The sequence below is a fragment of the Mercenaria mercenaria genome, chromosome 9 (assembly GCF_021730395.1).
Source record: "Mercenaria mercenaria strain notata chromosome 9, MADL_Memer_1, whole genome shotgun sequence".
Lineage (NCBI taxonomy): Eukaryota > Metazoa > Mollusca > Bivalvia > Venerida > Veneridae > Mercenaria > Mercenaria mercenaria.
The window spans coordinates 4,207,190-4,228,574 of NC_069369.1; the positions used below are offsets into that span (position 1 = coordinate 4,207,190).

Consider the following 21,385-nt stretch of genomic DNA (forward strand, 5'->3'; position numbering starts at 1 on the left):
GATAATTTCCTTAATTCATTATAGAACTGACAGGTAAATTTTTTTATTGTATTTTCAAAATACAATGTATTTATTAGCGTTCCAAAATTCCTGAAAATGGACTAAAACTTGTAGATGATATTTTTGCACTTCCCGAAAAATGTTCCTCTTTGTTATTGTAATTTGTGTGCTGTCTAGCTCTTTTCGAAATGGTCTAATTACCTTTAATTATAATAATACTCATACATTTTAAAATATTCGGGATGATTATACTGGGATTTGTTGGGAAAATTTATAACCCGTTTGTAACCATGGTAACCAAAGTCCATCTCTCCCTACACATGTTATCTATTAGTCACGCCTGTATCCTGGTGTTAGTTAACACATTAATTCAGTTAGTCTGATAGAGGTTTAAGCTAGCTGTTTATACATCATGTACAAAAGAACAGTGCAGAGGAAGTGAGTACAATTCTTTAAACATTATTATAACTTAGTAATTATATCCATCAATAATATTATGTTTAATTAATATCATTAGTATTTTTGTGCCCCCCCATGAGTGGTGGGGGCATATAGATTTGGTCTTGTCCGTGCATCCGTGCGTCCGTCCGTCTGTCCGTCCGTCCGTCCGTCCGAAGTTCGTGACACTCCTAGCTCAAAAAGTATTTGATATAAATTCATGAAACCTTGCATGAGTCTTTATCATGATATGAACTTGCGCACCTCCTATTTTTCGTCTGGCTCCGCCCCCTATTTTTAGAGTTATGGCCCCTGAAATAGTCAAAAATGCACATTTTCACCTTGTGACACTCCTAGCTCAAAAAGTATTTCATATAAATTGATGAAACCTTGCATGAGTCTTTATCATGATATGAACTTGCGCACCTCCTATTTTTCATCTGGCTCCGCCCACTATTTTTAGAGTTATGGCCCCTGAAATAGTCAAAAATGCATATTTTCACCTTGTGACACGCCTAGCTCAAAAACTATTTGATATAGATTCATGAAACCTTGCATGTTTATTATCATGATATGAACTTGCGCACCTCCTATTTTTCATTTGGGTCCGCCCCCTATTTTCAGAGTTATGGCCCCTGAAATAGTCAAAAATGCACATTTTCACCTTGTGACACGCCTAGCTCAAAAAGTATTTCATATAAATTGATGAAACCTTGCATGAGTCTTTATCATGATATGAACTTGCGCACCTCCTATTTTTCGTCTGGCTCCGCCCCCTATTTTTAGAGTTATGGCCCCTGAAATAGTCAAAAATGCACATTTTCACCGTGTGACGCGCCTAGCTGAAAAAGTATTTGATATAGATTCATGAAACCTTGCATGGGTATTAATCATGATAAGAACTTGCGCACTTCCTGTTTTTCTTTGGGTCTGCCCCCTATTTTTAGAGTTATGGCCCCTGAAATAGTCAAAAATGCACATTTTCACCTTGTGACACCCCTAGCTAAAAAAGTATTTCATATAAATTGATGAAACCTTGCATGAGTCTATATCAAGATATGAACTTGCGTACCTCCTATTTTTCGTCTGGCTATGCCCCCTATTTTAGAGTTATGGCCCCTGAAATAGTCAAAAATGCACATTTTCACCTTGTGACGCGCCTAGCTCAAAAAGTATTTAATATAAATGGTTGAAAAATTGCATAAGTCTTTATCATGATATAAACTTGCACACCCCTATTTTTAAAGTTATGGCCCCTGAAATAGTAAAAAAATGCACTTTTTCACCTAATTATGTGCCTAGCTCAAAAAGTATTAGATGTAAGTTCAGGAAACCTTGCAGGAGTCTTTATCATGATGTGGCCTTGCACACTTGGCATTCTTCTTGAGAATCTTACTCTTATTACAGAGTTACGGCCCTTGAAATAGCCAGAATAGTGGATTTTTTGTTTGTGATGCTCATAGCTCAAAAAGTATAGGGCCTAGAATAATGAACCCTTTTCATAAAATGTTTGTTGAGGCTATACCCCATTAAGACTGCAAACATTTGAATTATTGCCCCTTATTTGTGACTAATGTACCTGTGGGGGGCACACCCTGTGTCCTACAGACACATTCTAGTTTAATCTGCACTTTCTTTAAAATCGACTCATACTTAAAAACTTGGAGGGGATATAGCTTAATCAGAAAATGTTGATAATATTTTAAATGCATCCATTAATAATTGTTTTATCAGCACGTTATTCATCATCACTGTTTTTGCATTTTTATTTAATTTACATGAAAATTTTAAATGATAATTGTAAAACACTCAAATCCTTTTATACAAATTTTCAGGTGATACCAGGTCCAGTTGTTTTGCCGTGATGAAGATTTTGAGAACTTAGCTATACATGGACTTACTTTGTTATTTAGATAAAAGACGATCACAGATCTATGAAATAAAGATCAGAAAATATACATGCTGATTACAAGTGCTAAATAAATGAAAAAAACAATGCCTAAAATACCAGTTCTTTTATATTCGTTGGATTATGGTTGGAATTCACATTTAAAACAGACATTAATGCCTTATTAGCTCACCTGTCACAAAGTGACAAGGTGAGCTTTTGTGATCGCGCAGCGTCCGTCGTCCGTCCGTCCGTGCGTGCGTCCATCAGTGCGTGCGTAAACTTTTGCTTGTGACCACTCTAGAGGTCACATTTTTCATGGGATCTTTATGAAAGTTGGTCAGAATGATCACTTTGATGATATCTAAGTCAAGTTCGAAACTGGGTCACGTGCGGTCAAAATCTAGGTCAGTAGGTCTAAAAATAGAAAAACCTTGTGACCTCTCTAGAGGCCATATATTTCAAAAGATATTCATGAAAATTGGTCAGAATGTTCACCTTGATGATATCCAGGTCAAGTTCGAAACTGGGTCACGTGCCGTCAAAAACTAGGTCAGTAGGTCAAATAATAGAAAAACCTTGTGACCTCTCTAGAGGCCATATTTTTCATGGGATCTTTATGAAAGTTGGTCAGAATGTTCATCTTGATGATATCTAGGTCAAGTTCGAAACTGGGTCACGTGCCATCAAAATCTAGGTCAGTAGGTATAAAAATAGAAAAACCTTGTGACCTCTCTAGAGGCCATATATTTCACAAGATCTTCATGAAAATTGGTCAGAATGTTCAACTTGATGATATCTAGGTCAAGTTCGAAACTGGGTCACGTGCCATCAAAAACTAGGTCAGTAGGTCAAATAATAGAAAAACCTTGTGACCTTTCTAGAGGCCATATTTTTCATGGGATCTTTATGAATATTGGTCAGAATGTTCACCTTGATGATATCTAGGTCAAGTTTGAAACTGGGTCACGTGCGGTCAAAAACTAGGTCAGTAGGTCTAAAAATAGAAAAACCTTGTGACCTCTCTAGAGGCCATATTTTTCACAAGGTCTTCATGAAAATTGGTCAGAATGTTCCTCTTGATGATATCTAGGTCAAGTTCGAAACTGGGTCACGTGCGGTCAAAAACTAGGTCAGTAGGTCTAAAAATAGAAAAACCTTGTGACCTTTCTAGAGGCCATATTTTTCATGGGATCTGTATGGAAGTTTGTCTGAATATTCATCTTGATGATATCCAGGTCAAGTTGGAAACTGGGTCAACTGCGGTCAAAAAGTAGGTCAGTAGGTCAAATAATAGAAAAACCTTGTGACCTCTCTAGAGGCCATATTTTTCATGGGATCTGTATGAAAGTTGGTCTGAGTATTCATCTGGATGATATCTAGGTCAAGTTCGAAACTGGGTCAACTGCAGTCAAAAACTAGGTCAGTAGGTTAGATAATAGAAAAACCTTGTGACCTCTCTAGAGGCCATATTTTTCATGGGATCTGTATGAAAGTTTGTCTGAATATTCATCTTTATGATATCCAGATCAAGTTCGAAACTGGGTCAACTGCAGTCAAAAAGTAGGTCAATAGGTCTAAAAATAGAAAAACCTTGTGACCTTCCTAGAGGCCATATTTCTTAATGGATCTTCATAAAAATTGGTGTGAATGTTCACCTTGATGAAAAGCTTGTTAACACTGTAGAGGCCACATTTATGACCCTTTATTCATGAAACTTGTTCGGAATGTTTATCTTGATGATTCCTATTCCAAGTTTAAAAGGTGAGCGATATAGGGTCATCATGACCCTCTTGTTTTTTCTTGTCATAAAGACATCATTATAATGCATCACAAAAATGTCTTTTAAGATACGTTGAAAAACCGTCGGGATTTCAACCATATTTCAACCACCAACCGTCAGGATTTCAACCATATTTCAACGTTGAAATATGGTTGAAATCCTGACGTTGTTTCAACGTTGAAATTTCAACGTCATTTCACCTTTCAAATCCAACTATATTTCAACGCCGAAGTCTGACGTTGTTTCAACGTTGTTGTGCCTGCTGGGTTATTCCCCTTTATCATATTTTCTTAAAACATTTTGTCCGGAGCGTAACCCCAAAAGTACTGGAGGGATTTTCTTCAAACTTCATACACTGATAGAACACATTAGGAGGAAGTGCAGTATGCAAGAACAATAACTCTACCTTGCCAATTTTTTGAGTTATTCCCCTTTATCATATTTTCTTAAAAAAAATTGTCCGGAGCATTTCTTCTTTATGCATAGAGGGATTTTGATATAACATGGCACAAATGTTCACCACCACAAGACGGAGTGTCATGCGCAAGATCCAGGTCACTAGGTCTAAGGTCAAGGTCACACTTAGAGGCCAAAGGTCAGATACAAGAATGACTTTGTCCGAAGCATTTCTTCTTCATGCATGGAGGGATTTTGATGTAACTTGGCGCAATAATACACCATCATGAGACAAAGTGTCATGCGCAGTTCCCTTCTTTAGAATTACTTCCCTTTGTTGTTACTTTAAATAGCTTTTATTGTAACTTTTTCATTACTAGTCGTAGGGAAAAATCGAGACCACTTTTCTGTAGTACAACATGCATGCTATATCCAATTTTGAGGTGTATTTTGACCAATCTCTACCTGATAAAGATTTTTGTGTGGACTTGCAAATTTTTTTTATTTTTTTTTAAGATTAACTTCCCTTAGTTGTTACTATAAATAACTTATATTGTAACATTTTTATAATTGACCATAGGGAAAAAACAAGACCACTTTTCTGTGGTACAACATAGATGTTACTCTCCAATTTTAGGTGTATTTTATTATATATAAGGTATCTCTACCTGGTAAGGAGTTTTTTTGTTGATTTAAAAAAACAAAAGACTTACAATGATTATTACTAAACAACCACAAAATTAACATTCCATTTCATACATGCCATATTTTCAGATGGTCAATAAGGGAGTTTTGCCTCAGCAGGGCTTTTTTTAAGGGAGATTTGGGTAAAAATAAGGGAGACTTTTATTCGCTCACTTTTTACGCGCTAAATAGCCGTTTTCATGAAAAAATCATCAAGTTTTTTTTACATTGAATTGATGAGTGGAGCCAACAGTTGTGTACAGAATGCATGATTATTACTTATAGCACTTAACTTAATCCAAGGAAATTCAGAATTCCATGAAAGATTGAACCAGGAACTTTGTTTTCGCTTTATGTGTTGATGCTTCTGCATCTGGGGAGAGTGATCTTTTTGACATGACATGTTTAAGCATACAATACTCAAAAGATTAAATTGCGGAGATATCATGTCAAAACAGTCTTTTACGGGCAGTCATTTCTTTACATGTATTTAACCTGGGAATTGTTCTCCTGTTAATTATTGCAACATGACAATATCACAAAGGAATGGCAGTCAATTATTTGGGCAATATGAATTGCAATTTATTTCATAAAATTCCCTTATCCGAATTCATGTTTGTCCGAAATTCTGTGTTGTGTGACATTAACTCGCCAATTTTGTTAAGTTGTTGTCGATTTTTTGCATGTTGTGCAAGTATTTAAATTGAGAAACATAAACTCGGTGTTAGCACTAACCTGTCTCATCCTCTGATGGCTTCATAAATACGGGAAAAGAGTGTGTCGATTTTTTGCATGTTGTGCAAGTATTTAAATTGAGAAACATAAACTCGGTGTTAGCACTAACCTGTCTCATCCTCTGATGGCTTCATAAATACGGGAAAAGAGTGTTTCCCGATAAATATAAAGGTCAGCGAAAACGAAAGTACACTTTTTGGCAGGTGGCGGTAAAATGACGTAATTTTAAGACTGGTTTACATATTGTTTTGAAAAATTACGGATCAGTGGCTTTGATGTTATTGAATCAGTCTAAAATCTCGCATGTTTACAATTGCCTACGGGTAAGATTAAATGCATGGTTAATTGTTTGCAGATGGTGACAGTAGGTGGTAAGATAATTAATGCCTCAGGCGTGTATCTCTCGATAAACAAGCTAGGGATTATAGACAACTATGAAAATTATGTCTGAAGTGTATTTCCGGGCTACTCGATATTGAATTTCAAGTATTTTCTAAAGGTCTACATTGGGTCCGAGATACGATTTTTCGACAGAGGACTTTTTTTCTGAATTTATTTTTTTACGGGAGGTTTTCATGTCCCGGCAGGAGACCGGGAGATATACTGAAAATACGGGAGAAAAAGCCTCCCGGCGGGAGATATGGCATGTATGCCATTTGCAAATACAGCTGCTAGAGTAAAGAAATTTGCTGTGACGGGCATATATTGTGACATTCTGGCACTCTTGTTCCCTGTTAGCTTTCCATTCCTTCTTTTTACAGTAGCCATATAGAAAAACATCATAGCTATACTGTTCATGAAAATTAATAAAATTTAGCAGTAAACCACCTCACTACTGACTTATTCTTTCTTCCACATCTTTAAAACCCTTGATGCAGACCACAACTAAACGGTTCTTCAAAGCTTTCCCCAAAATTAATACTTTCAGACACTAACTTGCCAGGAACTTTAGCCTTCAATTATAATATGCCCGGCGGGGGATTAGCTATGTGTAACATGGCTCTTGTTCATCTGGCTCCGCCCCCTATTTCCAGAGTTATTGCCCCTGAAATAGTAAAAAAATTTCATTTTCACCTTGTGACATGCCTAGCTCAAAAAGCATTTAATATAAATTGATGAAACCTTGCATGAGTCTTTATTATGATATGAACTTGCACACCTCCTATTTTTGGTTTGGCTCTGCCCCCTATTGCCAGAGTTATGGCCCCTGAAATAGTCAAAAAATGCACATTTTCACCTTGTGATGCATCTAGCTCAAATTTTTTTATATAAATTGATTAAACCTTGCATGAGTCTTTATCATGATATGAACTTGTGCACCTCTTATTTTTCGTCTTCCTCACCCCCTATTTCCAGAGGTATGGTCCCTGAAGTAGTCAAAAATGCACATTTTCACTTTGTGACACGCCTCGCTCAAAAAGTATTTGAAATAAATTGATGAAAACTTGCATGAGTCTTTATCTTGATACTAACTTGTACACCTTTTATTTTTTGGCTGGCTCCACCCCCTAATTTTAGCTCACCTGAGCCAAAGGCTCATGGTGAGCTTTTGTGACTGCTCAATGTGCGTCGTGCATCGTCTGTTCGTCAACATTTTCTAAAAAAATCTTCTTCTTGAAAACCACTGGACAGAATTACATCAAACTTCACAGGAGTGATCCTTGGGTGGTCCCCTTTCAGAATTGTTCAAAGAATTGAATTCCATGCAGAACTCTGATTGCCATGGCAACCGAAAGGAAAAACTTTAAAAATCTTTTTGTTCAAAACCGCAAGGCATAGAGCCTTGATATTTGGCATGTGACATCATCTAGTGGTCCTCTATGAAGGTTGTTCAAATTTTATCCCTGGGATGATAAAGAGGCCCCGCCCCGGGGATCCCAAGTTTTATATAGACTTATATAGAAAAAAACTTTAAAAATCTTCTTGTCTAAAACCACAAGACCTAGGCCTTTGATTTTGGTATGTAGCATTGCCTTGAGGTCCTCTACCAAAATTGTTCAAATTATAACCCAGGGGTGAAAAGAGGCCCTGCCCTGGTGGTCTCAAGTTTTACATAGACTTATATAGGAAAAAACTTTAAAAATCTTCTTGCCTGAAACTGTAAGTCCTATGCTTTTGATATTTGGTATGTTGCATTGCCTTGTGGTCCTCTACCAAATTATTAGCTCACCTGTCACATAGTGACAAGGTGAGCTTTTGTGATCACCCTTCGTCCGTCGTCCGTCGTGTGTCCGTGCGTCCGTCCGTCAACAATTTCTTGTCTGCACGATAGTGGTTTCATTTATGATTTTATTTTAACCAAACTTGCACACAACTTGTATCACCATAAGATCACGGTTCCTTTCTTGAACTGGCCAGATCCCATTATCGGTTCCAGAGTTATGGCCCCTGAAAGGGCCAAAATCAGCTATTTTGACCTTGTCTGCACAATAGCAGCTTTATTTATGATTTGATTTTTACCAAACTGGCACACAACTTGTATCACCATAAGATCTTGGTTCCTTTCTTGAACTGGCCAGATTCCATTATGGGTTCCAGAGTTATGGCCCCTGAAAGGGCCAGAATTAGCTATTTTGACCTTGTCTGCACAATAGCAGCTTCATTTATGATTTGATTTTAACCAAACTTGCACACAACTTGTATCACTATAAGATCTTGGTTCCTGTTTTGAACTGGCTAGATTCCATTATGGGTTCCAGAGTGATGGCCCCTGAAATGGCCAGAATTAGCTATTTTGACCTTGTTTGCACAATAGCAGCTTCATTTATGACTTGAATTTAATCAAACTTGCACAAAACTTGTGTTGCCATAAGATCTCAATTCCTTTGTTGAACCGGCCAGATCCCTTAACGGGTTCCAGAGTTATGGCCCCGGAAAGGGCCAGAATAAGCTATTTTGACCTTGTCTGCACAATAGCAACTTCATTTATGATTTGATTTTAACCAAACTTGCACACAACTTGTATCACCACAAGATCTTGGTTCCTTTCTTGAACTGTCCAGATTCCATTATGGGTTCCAGAGTTATGGCCCCTGAAAGGTCAAAAATTGGCTATTTTGGCTTTTGCAGCCATAAAGAGACTTCATTTATGTTTTTCTTTATACAAACTTCCAAAACATCTTCAACAACAATAAATCTTGGATTCCATGACAAATCAGATCCAATCGTAGGTTCCAGAGTTATTTTATATCTGATTACCTCCCCTGATTGTAGTCAAAATGGTTTTATATCAGTAAGTACTTATAGGACTTATTTGAAATTTCATTATTGTCATTAGTTGGACTGAGCCAATCAGGGTAGATAATTATGGGCTGATTTTATGTCAGATTACCTCCCTTTATTTCAAATTAAAATGGGTATATCTCCGTAACTAATAAAGATACTGATCTGAAATTTCATTTATGTCAACAGATTTATTTGGCAGATCCTTCTTTTGTTCACTTACAACATTTTCTTTTTAATTACTTCCCTTTTACGTTACTATAAATAGCTTATTTTTAGTAACTTTTTTATTATTGGCCATAGGGAAAAACCGTGACCACTTTTCTGTGGTACAACATGGATGGTACCTCCAATTTTTAGGTGTATTTTGACATATCTGTACCTTGTAAGAATTTTTTTTTTTCTTTTTGGTTAAATTTCTTTCGTTTGTTGTTCATGGCGTTTGGACTTAGATATTTTTTCTGAGGACCTTCTTGTCCTCAAGTGCAATGATAACAGGTGAGCAATATAGGGCCATCATGGCCCTCTTGTTCAAATTATGCCCCTGGGGTGAAAAGAGGCCCTGCCCTGGTGTCCCAGATTTAACATAGACATATAGGGAAAAAAATCTTCTTGTCTGACAGTTCAAGGCCTAGGCCTAGGCCTTTGTTATTTGGTATGTAGCATTGCCTAGTGGATGTCTAACAAGATTGTTCAGATTATTCCCCTGGGGTAAAAAAAGGCCCCACCCTGGGGGTCATTTGTTATAGGAGTTATATAGGAATAAATACTTCAAAAATTATCAGATCATATTTCCTAGACTGTTTAATTATAATTACCTGATGACTCCAAGTGATTATGGGTCACCTGACTGTGACCTTGACATACTGACCTACTTTCTTGTTTTTAGCTCACCAGAGCACAAAGTGCTCAAGATGAGCTTTTGTGATAGCCCTGCATCCATCGTTGTCCGACGTCGTCAGTCGTCTGTTGTTGTCGTCCAGAATTTGACTGTTAACACTCTAGAGGTCACAGTTTTGGCCCATTCTTAATGAAACTTAGTCAGAATGTTACCCTCAATAAAATCTTGGAGAGTTTGATATTGGGTCATCTGAGTCAAAAACTAGTCAGAATGTTTATCTTGATGACCTCTAGGCCAAGTTCTAATCTGGAGACCACATTTTAAGTTTGAAATTCATGAGAATTAGTGAGAAAGTTTGTCTTGATGACCTCTAGGCCAAGTTTGAATATGGGTCATGTGGGGTCAAAAACTAGGTCACCCAGTTAAATTAAAGGAAAAGCTTGTTAACACTGCCCATGCAGAAATATTTTCCTGTTCTCAGGAAATCCCAGGATTATCCTGGGATATCCTGGGATTCTTTTAGCAAGGCTGCAAGAAAGTCCTGAAGACAGGACTTTAACACTAAAAGACAGGACTCTTGATAGAAAAATTGTCCTATGCACAGGAAAAAGACAGGACTTTTTCTAAAAGATACAGTTTGAAAAATGGTAATTAATTTGAAACATGATCTTGTAATGGTCTAGTAAGTTAATTACATCCTGGTGTTGCAGACCCATTTTTTGGGAGAAACTGCATCATTAAGCACTTGTGCTGTGGTGTTGTCAGTGTAATAGGAATACATTCTATACTTGTGGTAAGTTAGCAAATTATTTCTGTATAAACGTTTAGAAATAATACCTAATGTATTCCTTTATTTAATGATTTTACAAAACAATGTTATTTAGAAAGTATTTTTCTTTGAAATTAGTCAGAAATGTGTTATTACAGTTTAGGTTATCTGTACATGTTTGATGAAAGACAGTTTCACTCTGCTGAACAGATCATAGAATAATAAGAGCTTTTTGCTCAATATGAAGCTCATAATTTGATGATTTTAGACTAAATAATAGTATTTTCGCCTAGATTTTTTGCCATGATTGCACATATTTGAGCTGATTTTTGATGTGCCAAGAAATTAATATTTCTGCTATGACAGATTGTGTACATGATGTATGCATTTTAATTATAAAATATTTGTTAATATTAGGAAATGATAATCCTTGCGTAATACTCTTACTGTTCACATAAATTTTATTGAAATTTAACAGTCAATTTCTTAACTGTATTTCCCGCCAAAGTGAATTTCAAATCATGTTTACAAGGTTCTAGGGTTTCCTGAAGACAGGACAATTGTCCTGAGATTTCTTGACATCAGGAATTCCTGGGATTTTTTGAAGACAGGACAATTCTCCTGAAATGTCCTGACAACAGGAATTCCTGGGATTTCCTGAAGAAAGGACAACAGGACAATTGTCCTGGGATATCCTGAGAACAGGACAATATAATAAATTATAGTTCTGATGTCCTGTTTTTTTCCTGTTCATAGGAAAATCCTGGGATTGTCTCAGTCCCATTTAACGGTGTGAAAAGTCCCAGGACTATCCCAGGAATTCCTGAGATATTTTCAGGACATTATCCCAGGATAGTCCTGGGACTTCCTGGGATAATCCCAGGATTTCCTGTTCTCTTTTCGCACGGGTGTAGAGGCCACATTTTTTACCCTAACGTCATGAAACTTGGTCAGAGTGTTTATCTTGATAATCTTTAGGCCAGGTTTGAATCTGGATCGTGTCGGGTCAAAAACTAGGTCACTAGGCCAGATCAAAGGAAAATTTTGTTAACACTCTAGATACCACATTTTAAGTTTGAAACTTTTGAGAATTGATCATAATGCTTGTCTTGATGATTTCTAGGTCAAGCTTGAATCTGGGTCATATGGGGTCAAAAACTAGGTCACCCAGTCAAATTAAAGGAAAAGCTTGTTAACACTATAGAGGCCATATTTATGACCCTATCTTCATGAAACTTGGTCAGAACGTTTATCTTGTTGATCCTCGAGCCAAGTTTGAATCTGGGTCATGTGGGATCAAAAACTAGGGCACTAAGTCAGATCAAAGGAAAATCTTGTTAACACTCTAGGGGCCACACCTTTTTTCAATATTCATAAACCTTGGCCAGAATGTTTGGTATCATGATGTCTTGTATGATTTCGACTCTGGGTCATATAGGGTCAAAAACCAGGTCACTTAGTAAAATCAAAGGAAAAGCTTGTTTATACTCTGTAGGCCACTTTTTTTGCTCCAATCTTCGTGAAACTTTGTCAGAATGTTTGTTTTCATGAAATCATGGACGAGTTTTAATCTGGATCATCCAGGTTCAAAGACTAGGTCAAATGAAAGAAAATGCCTGTTTACACTCAGACCACATTTTTTGGTCCAATCTTAATGAAAATTAGTCAGAATATTTGTCTTCATGAAATTTCTGGCTGGTTAAAAATTAGGTCTTTTTGGGTAAAAAAACTAGGTTACTAGGCCAAATCAAAGGGAAAACAACACTAGAGGCCACATTTTTGCTCCAGACTTCATGAAACTTGGTCAGAATGTTTATCTCCTTGAAAACTCAGAAGAGTTTGAAACTGGGTCATGTGGTATCAAAAACTGAGTCACTAGGTCAAACATGTTTGTTATGATGTGTTACTCTGGTGAGTGACCTAGGGCTATCATGGCCCTCTTGTTTAAGATACTGCCTTGAAATTTGGATGACATGTACAGTTTTGCACACCAATCTAAAAACTGACTTTCAGTGACCATGAATTTGACCTTCTGACCTACTTTCTTAATAGTTTAGCATCGGTTTGCCATTTTAAACATGTGGCTCATATTACTCAGGTGAGCGATTCAGGGTCATCATGACCCTCTTGTTAATGTTATGGACCATTAAATAGTCAAAAATGCACATTTTCACGTAATGACATGCCTAGCTCAAAAAGTGTTTGATGTAAATTCATGAAACCTTGCATGAGTCTTTATCATGATGTGACCCTGCACACTTGGCATTCTTCTTGAGAATCTTAGCGCTTATTACAAAGTTATGGCCCTTGAAATAGCCAAAATAGTGAATTTTTAGCTCACCTGAGCATGAAGTGCTCAAAGGTGAGCTTTTGTGATCACCCTGTGTCCGTCGTCCGTCGTCATCTCTCCGTCTGTCGTCAACAATTTGACTGTTAACACTCTAGAGGCCACATTTATAAATGTATCATCATGAAGCTTGGTCAGAATGTTAATCTCGATGATCTTTAGGTCAAATTCAAATCTGGGTCATGTGGGGTCAAAAACTAGGTTACCAGGTCAAATCTCAGGAAAAGCTAGTTAACACTCTAGAGGCCACATTTATGACCATATCTTAATGAAACTTGGTCAGAATGTTAACCTTGATGATCTTTAGGTCAAGATCAAATCTTTATCAGGTGGGGTCAAAAACTAGGTCAGCAGGTCAAATCAGAGGAAAAGCTAGTTAACACTCTAGAGGCCACATTTATGACCATACCATAATGACACTTGGTCAGAGTGTTAATCTTGATGATCTTTAGGTCAGGTCCAAATCTGGGTCAGATGGGATCAAAAACTAGATCACCAGGTCAAATCAAAGGAAAAGCTTGTTAACACCCTAGAGGCCACATTTATGACTGTATCTTCGTGAAACTTGTTCAGAATGTTAACCTTGATGATCTTCAGGTCGAGTTGGAATCTAGGTCATGTGTAATGTGACCTTCTGACCTACTTTTTTATGCCCCCCCATTGGGGGGGCCATATAGATTTGCCCTAGTCCATCCATGTCCGTCCATCCTTCCTAGAATGTTGTGTTGCGCGTAGCTCCAAAAGTATTTGACGTAGAGTCACAAAACTTTACAGGAATGTTGGTCAGCATGTGTAGTTGTGCACCTGGGGTTTCACATCCGGATTCATTTAGTCATGTAGGAGTTATGGCCCCTGGCTTTGTAAAAATTGGTCATTTTAATGTTGTGTCGCACGTAGTTCCAAAAGTATTTGACCTAGAGTCACAAAACTTTACAGGAATGTTGGTCAGCATGTGCAGTTGTGCACCTGGGGTTTTGCGTCTGGATTCATTCAGTCATGTAGGAGTTATGGCCCCTGACTTAGTGAAAAATTTGTCATTTTAATGTTGTGTCATGCGTAGCTCAAAAAGTTTTGACCTAGAGTCACCAAAGTTTAAAGGAATGTTGATCAGCATTTGCGGTTGTGCACCTGGGTTTCGCGTCTGGATTCATTCAGTATTGTAGGAGTTATGGCCCCTGACCTTGGAAAAAATTTGTGTCCTTTGTCATGTAGTGGGGGCATCTTTGTCCCATGGACACATTTCTAGTTGTTTTTTAGCTCACCTGTGCCCAAAGTGCTCATGGTGAGCTTTTATGATCACCCTGTGTCCATCGTTCGTCGTCGTCAGTCGTCCGTTGTCCGTCCGTTGTCAACAATTTGACTGTTAACACTCTAGAGGTCACAATTTTGGCCCAATCTTAATGAATCTTGGTCAGAATGTTACCCTCAATAAAATCTTGGACAAGTTCGATATTGGGTCATCTTGGGTCAAAAACTAGGTCACCAGGTCAAATCAAAGGAAAAGCTTGCTAACTCTTTAGAGGTCACAATTTTAATAAAACTTGGTCAGAATGTTACTCCCAATAAAATCTTGGACGAGTTCGATATTGGGTCATCTGGGGTAAAAACTAGGTCACCATGTCAAATGAAAGGAAACCTTGTTAACACTCTAGAGGTCACATTTATGACTATATCTTCATGAAACTTGGTCAGAATGTTAATCTTGATAATCTTTAGGTCAACTTTGAATCAGGGTCATGTGGGGTCAAAAACTAGGTCACCGGCCAAATCAAACGAAAAGCTAGTAAACACTCTAGAGGCCACATTTATGACCATATCTTAATGAAACTTGGTCAGAATGTTAATCTTCATAATCTTTAGGTCAATTTTAGATCTGGGTCAGGCGGGGTCAAAATCTAGGTCACCAGGTCAAATCAAAGGAAAAGCTAGTTAACACTCTAGAAGCCACATTTATGACCATATCTTAATGAAACTTGGTCAGACTTTCAGTGACCATGAATGTGACCTACTGACCTACTTTCTTGTTTTTTATCCCTCGCCGATGAAATCGGGAAGGGGTATTGAAATGGCATCAGTCCGTCCGTCTGTCCATCCGTCCGCAGCCGTTCCTCAGTAACTACATGGTGGAATTTCATGAAACTTGAAATAAACATGAACCAGCATACTGTGATGATGCCCGTCAAGTTTGTTTTTTTTGATTGGTCAATTTCCCTTCAAGTTATTGCCCTTGATTTAATGAAAAATGTCCGTCCGCAGCCATTTTTCAGTAACTAGCAGGTAGAATTTCATCAAACTTGAAATAGACATGAACCAAGATACTGCGATGATGCCCTTTTTTTCCAATTGGTCAATTTCCCTTAGAGTTATTGCCCTTGATTTAATGAAAAATGCACAAAAATGTCTGTCTGCAGCCATTTCTCAGTAACTAGCAGGTAGAATTTCATTAAACTTGAAATAAACATGAGCCAGCATACTGCAATGATGCCTGTCAAGTTTTTTTTTTTTTTTTTTTTTTTGATTGGTCAATTTCCCTTAGAGTTATTGCCCTTGATTTAATGAAAAATACACGTCTGCAGCCATTTCTCAGTATCAAGTCTGTAAAATTTCATGAAACTTGAAATAGACCAATAGAACCAACATACTTTGATGATGCCTGTCATTTTCTTTTTTTATTGGTCAATTTTCAATACAGTTATTGCCCTTTAATTGTTTAAAAATCCACAGATTTGTACATAACAAACCAACCAATTGGAAGAATTTCATTAAACTTCTTTCATTCTTTTCCATGAATATTTATTATAAACATGTGAAGTTGTGTACCCACACCTGGGGTCGCCACCTTCCCTTGGTCACACCCCCCCCCCCTCACAACACCCCCCCCCCATCCCCCCAATATATATATATTTTTTTTCATTTTTAATTTTCCATTAATATTTATAATCAACATGTAAAGTTTTGTACCCTCCACCCTCCCCCCAAAAAAAGCATTCATTTTCTGTTAATTTGATTTTGACTAATAAAATTATTTGCTTCTTTATAACATTCTTAACTTTTTGCTGGATATATTTTTTGCCGTTCCTCACCACAGACCCTTTCGGCGGGGGATACCAATTCATCGAATTTGCTTGTTAAGATACAACCTTATAATTTGGATGACATGTACAGTTTTGCACACCAATCTTAAAACTGACTTTCAGTGACCATGAATGTGGTCTACTGACCTACTTTCTTGATTTTAGCTTTTTGTGATCGTTCGTTGTCCGTCCGTCCACAATTTCTTGTGAACACAATAGAGACCACATTTTGCAAACAATTTTATTAAACTTGCACACAACTTGTATTGGCATAATATCTCAGTTCCTTATGAAAACTGGCCAGATCCCTCATGGGTTCCAGAGTTATGGCCCCTTAAAGGGCAAAAAATTGTTATTTTGGCCTTTGCAGCCATGTAGAGACTTCATTTATGGTTTAATTTGATACAAACTTGCAAAATATCTTTAACAACAACAGATCTTGGATTTCATGATGAATCCATCAGATCCAATCATAGGTTCAGGAGTTACGGCCCCTGATTGACCCTTAAAAGAGCCAAAATTTGTTAATTTTTACCTTGTGAACATGATAGAAGTGACATTTTACATTTGGTTTTAGCCACACTTACATACAACTTAAGTCACTATAAGATCTCGGTTCCTTTCGAAAACCAGCTAGATTCCATCATGGGTTCTAGAGTTACTGTCCCTGAATGGAGCAAAATTTTCTATTTGGCTCTTTCAGCCATATAGAGGTTTCATTTATGCTTTGATTTGATACAAACTTGCACAGAATGTTTATCTTGATGATCTCAAGGTCAAGTTCGCAACTGGTTCATGTGGGGTCTTGAAATTTGGATGACATGTACAGTTTTGCACACCAATCTTAAAACTGACTTTCAGTGACCATGAATGTGGTCTACTGACCTACTTTCTTGATTTTAGCTTTTTGTGATTGTCCGTTGTCCGTCTGTCCACAATTTCTTGTGAACACAATAGAGACCACATTTTGCAAACAATTTTTATTAAACTTGCACACAACTTGTATTGGCATAATATCTCAGTTCCTTATGAAAACTGGCCAGATCCCTCATGGGTTCCAGAGCTATGGCCCCTTAAAGGGCAAAAAATTGTTATTTTGGCCTTTGCAGCCATGTAGAGACTTCATTTATGGTTTAATTTGATACAAACTTGCAAAATATCTTAACAACAACAGATCTTGGATTTCATGATGAATCCATCAGATCCAATCATAGGTTCAGGAGTTACGGCCCCTGATTGACCCTTAAAAGAACCAAAATTGTTAATTTTTACCTTTTGAACATGATAGAAGTGACATCTTACATCTGATTTTAACCACACTTACATACAACTGAAGGCTTAGATCTCGGTTCCTTTCGAAAACCACTAGATTCCATCATGGGTTCTAGAGTTACTGTCCCTGAATGGAGCAAAATTTTCTATTTGGCTCTTTCAGCCATATAGAGGTTTCATTTATGCTTTGATTTGATACAAACTTGCACAGATGTTTATCTTGATGATCTCAAGGTTCAAGTTCGCAACTGGTTCATGTGGGGTCTTGAAATTTGGATGACATGTACAGTTTTGCACACCAATCTTAAAACTGACTTTCAGTGACCATGAATGTGGTCTACTGACCTACTTTCTTGATTTTAGCTTTTGTGATTGTCCGTTGTCCGTCTGTCCACAATTTCTTGTGAACACAATAGAGACCACATTTTTAACTTTTAACTTGCACACAACTTGTATTGGCATAATATCTCAGTTCCTTATGAAAACTGGCCAGATCCCTCATGGGTTCCAGAGCTATGGCCCCTTAAAGGGCAAAAAATTGTTATTTTGGCCTTTGCAGCCATGTAGAGACTTCATTTATGGTTTAATTTGATACAAACTTGCAAAATATCTTTAACAACAACAGATCTTGGATTTCATGATGAATCCATCAGATCCAATCATAGGTTCAGGAGTTACGGCCCCAGGTTGTCCCTTAAAAGAGCCAAAATTTGTTAATTTTTACCTTGTGAACATGATAGAAGTGACATTTTACATTTGGTTTTAGCCACACTTACATACAACTTAAGTCGCTATAAGATCTTGGTTCCTTTCGAAAACCAGCTAGATTCCGTCATGGGTTCTAGAGTTACTGTCCCTGAATGGAGCAAAATTTTCTATTTGGCTCTTTCAGCCATATAGAGGTTTCATTTATGCTTTGATTTGATACAAACTTGCACAGAATGTTTATCTTGATGATCTCAAGGCCAAGTTCGCAACTGGTTCATGTGGGGTCAAAACCTAGGTCACCGGGTCAGATCAAAGGAAAAGCTTGTTAACACCCTAGAGGCCACATTTGTGACATATCTTCATGAAACTTGGTCAGAAAGTTTATCTTGATGATTCCTATTCCAGATTCAAAACTGGGTCATATGGGGTCAAAAATTAGGTCATCCTGTCAAATCAAAGGAAAAGCTTGTTAACACCATTGAGGCCACATTTTTGATCCTATCTACATGAAACTTGGTCAGAATGTTTATCTTGATGATTTCTAGGACAAGTTCGAAATTGGGTCATGTGGGGTCAAAAACAAGGTCACCCGCTTAAATAAAGGAAAAGCTTTTTAACACTCTAGAGGCCATATTTATGACCCTGTCTTCACGAAACTTGGTAAGAATGTTTATCTTGATGATACCTAGGCCAAGTTTGAAACTGGGTCATGTAGGGTAAAACACCAGGTGACCACTTCAATCAAAGGAAAAGCTCGTTAACACTGCAGAGGCCAAATTTATGACCGTATCTTTATGAAGCTAGGTCAGTATGTTAATCTTGATGATTTCAAGGCCAAGTTTAACAGGTGAGCGATATAGAGTCATCATGACACTTTTGTTTAAGATACAGCCTTGAAATTTAGATGACATATACAGTTTTGCACACCGATCTTAAAACTGACTTTCAGTGACCATGAATATGACCTACTCACCTACTTTCTTAATATTTTTGCATCGTTTGACATTTTAAACATGTAGCTCATATTACTCGGGTGAGCGATCCAGGGTCATCATGACCCTCTTGTTTTAATATGTTTGTTGAGGCTATACCCCTTTAAGACTGCAAACATTTGAATTATTGTTCCTTAATTTTGACAAATGTACCAGTGAGGGTGTGCCCCAGACACAGTCTAGTTATACCCCCCCTTCGAAGAAGGAGAGGTATATTGTTTTGCAGTCGGTCTGTTGGTCGGTATGTAGACCAATCAGTTTCTGGATGGTAACTCAAGAATGCTTGGGCCTAGGATCATGAAAGTTGATAGGGATGTTGGTCATGACCAGCTGATGATTCCTATTGGTTTTGAGGTCAGTAGGTCAAAGGTCAAGGTCATAGTGACCCGGAACAGTTGAACGGTTTCCGGACTATAACTCAAGGACGCTCGGGCCTAGGATCATGAATATTGATAGGGAGGTTAATCATGACCAGCAGATGACCCCTATTGATTTTGAGGTCAGTAGATGAAAGGTCAAGGTCACAGTGACCAAGAACAGTTAAACCGTGTCTGGATGATAACTTGAGAACGCTTGGGCCTAGGATCATGAAACTTGATAGGAAGATTGATCATGATCAGCAGATGACCCCTATTGATTTTGAGGTCGGTATACCAAAGGTCAAGGTCATAGTGACCCGGAACAGTAACAAGTTTTTTGATGATAACTCTGGAACACTTGGGCCTAGGATCATGAATTTTGATAGGGAGTTTGATAATGACCAGCAGATAACCCGTATTGATTTTGAGGTTAGTAGGTCAAAGGTCAAGGTCTCATTTACCAGGAACAGTTAAACGGTTTCCGGCTGATAACTAAAGATGAACATGAAAGTTGATAGGGAAATTAATCGTGACCAGTGGATGACCTCTATTGATTTTGAGGTAGTAGGTCAAAGGTCAAGGTCACAGTGACCCGGAACAGTTAAGCCATTTCCGGACGATAACTTGAGAATGCTTGAGCCTAGTGTAGCGAATCTTGATAGGGAGGTTGATTATGATCAGCAGATGACCCCTATTGATTTTGAGGTCAGTAGGTCAAACGTCAAGGTCACATTGACCCAGAACAGTAGAACTTTTGTGTACAGTGACTAAATAATTTCTGTTCCTTGTGCAATTACTGAATGCATCAAGTGGGGCATTTCATGTTCTGCGAGCTCTTGTTGTTGTTTAATTTTTGTGTGTGTAGAATATCATGGGGGAAAAATCTGAAATTAACTGTAATGATGAATGGATTCAGATGTTATGTGACATAGTTTTGAAAAAAAAATGTTTTTTTCTTTCAGGCAGATGTCCTTGTTAATACAACAAACAAAGATTTGAATTTGACAAAAGGAAAAGTTTCACAGGAGCTCTTAACACTTGCAGGAACATCACTGCTTGACCAATGCAAAAAGAAATATCCAGATGGTATACACAATGGAGAAATAGCTGTCACAGATTCATATAATTTGAGGGATCGTGGTTTCAAATTTATATACCATGCCGCACTGTTGGACTACAGTTATGATACTTTCCAGCAGGTAAGTTTGACTATTCCACTAATCAGATCCAAGATAGCTTGGTTGGTATTGTATAGAACTAAAAATTAAGAGGTTGTAGGTTTCATCCCTGGGTGGGGCAATTGTCTTTGATATGATAAAATCATATTTAAGTCATTGTCCTCTGACTCTTAAGATTTTAATTAGCCTTGTCCCCTTGTAAGCCTATCTTCAGTCGTCATCATCAACAGTTGCATTTTTAACACACTGGAGGTTGTTGTTGCTAGTCTTCATGAACAATGGTCAGAATGTTGCCTCAATAAAATTTTGAAAGGGCTTGAAACTGAGTTAAATGTAAAAGAGCTGAAGAATAATGTAAGATAGGCTGTACAGAAGGACAGCTTGTGTATGAATAAGGAAGTGCAGTAACACTGTTATTGAGAGTTAAAATCAGTTATGAGGTTGAATTTCAAGGAGAACATTTATGGATGAAATACAATATATATATTTCAGTAAACAAAGTTTTGTACATTTTGCTGTGATGCCAGGTTCCTTTCAAGTAAGGGTTGGAGCTAATATCCCTTTTAACGTTGGATGTGTAGATTATCAGATCAACTTACAGAGCACAAAGAGACCGAACTGCTTTAATTCATATAGTCATGTGGGGTAAAAAATTAAGTCAATAGTTCAGATCAAATAATAAGCTTGTTTACACCCTAG

At 37.5% G+C, this 21,385-nt stretch overlaps 1 protein-coding gene across 1 annotated transcript in view; it reads left to right on the forward strand.

Annotated features, from left to right (window-relative positions):
• LOC128559646 (uncharacterized) overlaps nt 1–21,385 on the forward strand; it is a 196,527-nt gene that overhangs the window by 150,948 nt on the left and 24,194 nt on the right. Inside the window, exon 9 of the mRNA XM_053551956.1 lies at nt 20,471–20,707. Within this exon, the coding sequence (XP_053407931.1) occupies nt 20,471–20,707 (237 nt within the window). The remainder of the gene's footprint in view (nt 1–20,470; nt 20,708–21,385) is intronic.